Here is a 3,161-nt window from a genome sequence, read left to right on the forward strand (position 1 = left end):
CTCCTCAAGGCAATATGATATTATCTTTATGCCCGTCCAGCCCCTCCTCTCTCAGACGTACTCTGTCCCAACATCACACTCACGACTTCTTTTCTTGTTCAGTGCCTTTGCAGACGGGACGGGGCGGGGCGGGGAGATAAATTTTGGCCTAGATTAGTAGCCGTAGCTGGCCGAACAGCTACCCGTGGGGGATTGTGGGAGAAGATGGCGGCCACCATGCATTCCAGGGTTGTCCGAGTCTTTCCAATGTCACGTAAGTGTCCTCGGGAACGACAGCTCTCGAGTGGGGTTCCGAGACAGAGATATAAAGTTGTTAGGGTGCTGCAGCGGACGCGCCGATTCCCTAAACACTTTGGTTTTTCTAGATCTGGAGCTGCTTCTGCCCAAATCTCTCTCCTTGCCTTTCTCCTCTCCGCTCACATTTTAAATTATGCTCTTCAGAAGGGGTCCGCTCTGAAAGTGCGTGAGTAGCGGGAAGGAAAAAGGAGTAAGCGGAAGGAGGGCGAGCTGGTAAAGGATCGAGAGAATCCTGATAGGGTTATAAGCGTTTGGGGTCATGAGAAACTTTTGGGAGATGGGGGTGGGAAATAGAAGGATGAATCCGTAAGGGACGCAAAAGAAGGGAATGACTCCAGATTAGGGTTTAGCCGTCAGAAGTACTATATGCATTGGTTTTACAACCTTGTGCAAACCCTTACCTAGTCCCAACCTCAGATTCTTCGTGTCATAGTGGAAAAGATAATACCTCAACGTCAAAGAGTTTTTGAGAAAATAAAATGAAACAAAATTTATAAAAGCACCTCGTTAGCCAAAGGCATTTCTACGGACGTAGTGTGTATTACGTAGGGACGCTGGAGCCTGAGGGACAGGGGATGTTTTCAGGAGGGAAGAAGCAGGAGCTTCTCGGAAAGGAAAGAAGTGAAGACTATCTTAGAATTTGTCAGCATTGTTCAATTTCCCATCTCTTCTATATCGATCTGTTTTCTTAGTCCTTACAATGAAAATACGAGTTTTCTTTTCCAAGCACCAGGAGGCTACAAAGAAAATTAGGAATACAGTTACACATCGTAAGTCTTTGGCACTTGACTGCTAACCAGAAGGCTGGCAGTTCAAACCCACCAGCCACTCCTCCGAAGGAAGGTTGGGCAATCTACTTTCGTAGTGATACTGCCTCCGGAACCCAAGGAGGGGTGGCTATGAGTCCGGTCTGACTCAACAGCAAATAACAACAACAACAACAACAACTACCATTCTTACCCACAAGCCAACCCCCCCAAATTGTGTTTTTCTATAGTATATTTTAGTCATTACAGACTGACATTTGCTCTCAAAATTGGTTGAGTATCAGAATGACTTTGTTTTAGTTATCGATTGTTGCTATAACAGAAGTACCACAAGTTAGTGGCTTTTAACAAACAGCAATTTATTTTCTCACAGTTTAAGTCTGAATTCGGGTTGCCAGCTTTAGGAGAAGACTTACTCTCTGTCGGTTCTTGAGGAAGGTCCTTGTCTCTTGAGCTTCTGTTCCTAGGTGATCTTCATTTGGCTTGGTATCTTTCTTCCCCCATCTCTGTTTCTTTTGCTTGCTTCTTTACTCAAAAGCAGGGCTTTGAACTTATTTGTAATGGTTCAGTCATAGCTGTTGTGTTAGGAAACAGGCAGATTTGTATTGGGCAAATTTGCTGCAAAAGACCCCTTCACAGTGTTAAAAAGCAAAGATATCTCTTCGGGGACTAAAGTACACCTGACTCAAGACATGGTATTTTCAGGCACCTCATAATGCGTACAAAAGCTGAGTAATGAATAAGGAAGACCAAAGAAGAATTGATATATTTGAATTATGGTGTTGGCAAAGAATATTGAATATACCATGGACTGCCAGGTGAATGAACAAATCTGTCTTGGAAGAAGTATAGTCAGAATACTCCTTAGAAGTGAGAAGGGCGAGACTTCATGTCATGTACTTTGGACAGGTTTTCATAACTTTGCCTCCTGTATGCTCTGCTATATTCATGGATTCATTTGCAGCATATATAAATACATGTGTAGAAATATCCTGTCAAACCTGTGCATTTCATAGGTATGGGACTTTGTCTTTTTTAGTTGATAGTCACAGTGTCTAGAATAGTGCTTGGCTCATAAATATTGAAAAAGCAAATAACTATGTGAGGTTAGTAATAACTTTAGGAATTCTGAACTAATTGTAAGTGTGTTGTTGTTAGGTACCATCAAGTCAGCTCCAACTCATAGCAACATTAGGTATGAAGAACGAATCATTGCCTGGTCCTGTAGCATCCTCACAATCATTGTTATGCTTAAGCCCATCTTTGCAGCCACTGTATGAATCCATCTTGTTGAGGGTCTTTCCCTTTTTCAGTGAACCTCCACTTTGCCAAGCATGATAGCCTTCTCCAGGGAATGGTCCCTTCTGACAACAAGACCAAAGTACATGAGATGAAATCAGGCCATTCCTGCTTCTAAGGAGTATATTCTAGCTGCATTTCTTTCAGAACAGATTTGTTCATTCTTCTGGCAGTCCATGATATTGTCATTATTCTTTGCCAACAGCATAATTCAAAGGCATCAACTCTTCTTCATTCTTCTTGTTCGTTGTCCAGCTTTCACATACCTATGAGGTGGTTGAGAATATCATAGCTTGGGGTAGGTGCACCTTAGTCTTCAAAGTGACATCTTTCCTTCTTATCACTTTAAAGAGGTCTTTTGCAACTGATTTGCCCAGGCAACATGACAGCTGATTTCTTGACTGCTGTTTCCATGGATGTTGATAGTGGATCCAAGTAAAATGAAATCCCTGACAACTTCAATCTTTTCTCCATTTATCATAATGATGCTTATCAGTCCAGTGAGGATGTTGAGGTGTAATCCATACTGAAGACTGTAGTCTTTCATCTTCATCAGTTGTTGTTGTTGTTGTTGTTAAGTACCATCGAGTCGTTTCCGACTCATAGCAACCCCATGCACAGCAGAACGAAACACTGCCCGATCCCACGGCAGCCCCACAATACCTGCTATTCTTGAGCCCATCATCGCAGCCACCATGTCAATCCATCTCGTTGAAGGCCTCCCCCTCTTTCGTCGACCCTCCACCCTACCAAGCATAACATCCTTCTCTAGGGAATGGTCCCTTCTGACAACATGAC

At 43.1% G+C, this 3,161-nt stretch overlaps 1 protein-coding gene across 1 annotated transcript in view; it reads left to right on the forward strand.

Moving 5' to 3' along the window:
- The first annotated feature begins 204 nt into the window (after positions 1 to 204).
- NDUFA9 (NADH:ubiquinone oxidoreductase subunit A9) overlaps positions 205 to 3,161 on the forward strand; it is a 73,687-nt gene continuing 70,730 nt past the window's right edge. Inside the window, exon 1 of the mRNA XM_007937190.1 lies at positions 205 to 253. Within this exon, the coding sequence (XP_007935381.1) occupies positions 205 to 253 (49 nt within the window). The remainder of the gene's footprint in view (positions 254 to 3,161) is intronic.

The sequence above is a fragment of the Orycteropus afer genome, unplaced genomic scaffold, assembly GCF_000298275.1.
Source record: "Orycteropus afer afer isolate SDZICR_OR568_19922 unplaced genomic scaffold, OryAfe1.0 scaffold00040, whole genome shotgun sequence".
Classification (NCBI taxonomy): domain Eukaryota; kingdom Metazoa; phylum Chordata; class Mammalia; order Tubulidentata; family Orycteropodidae; genus Orycteropus; species Orycteropus afer.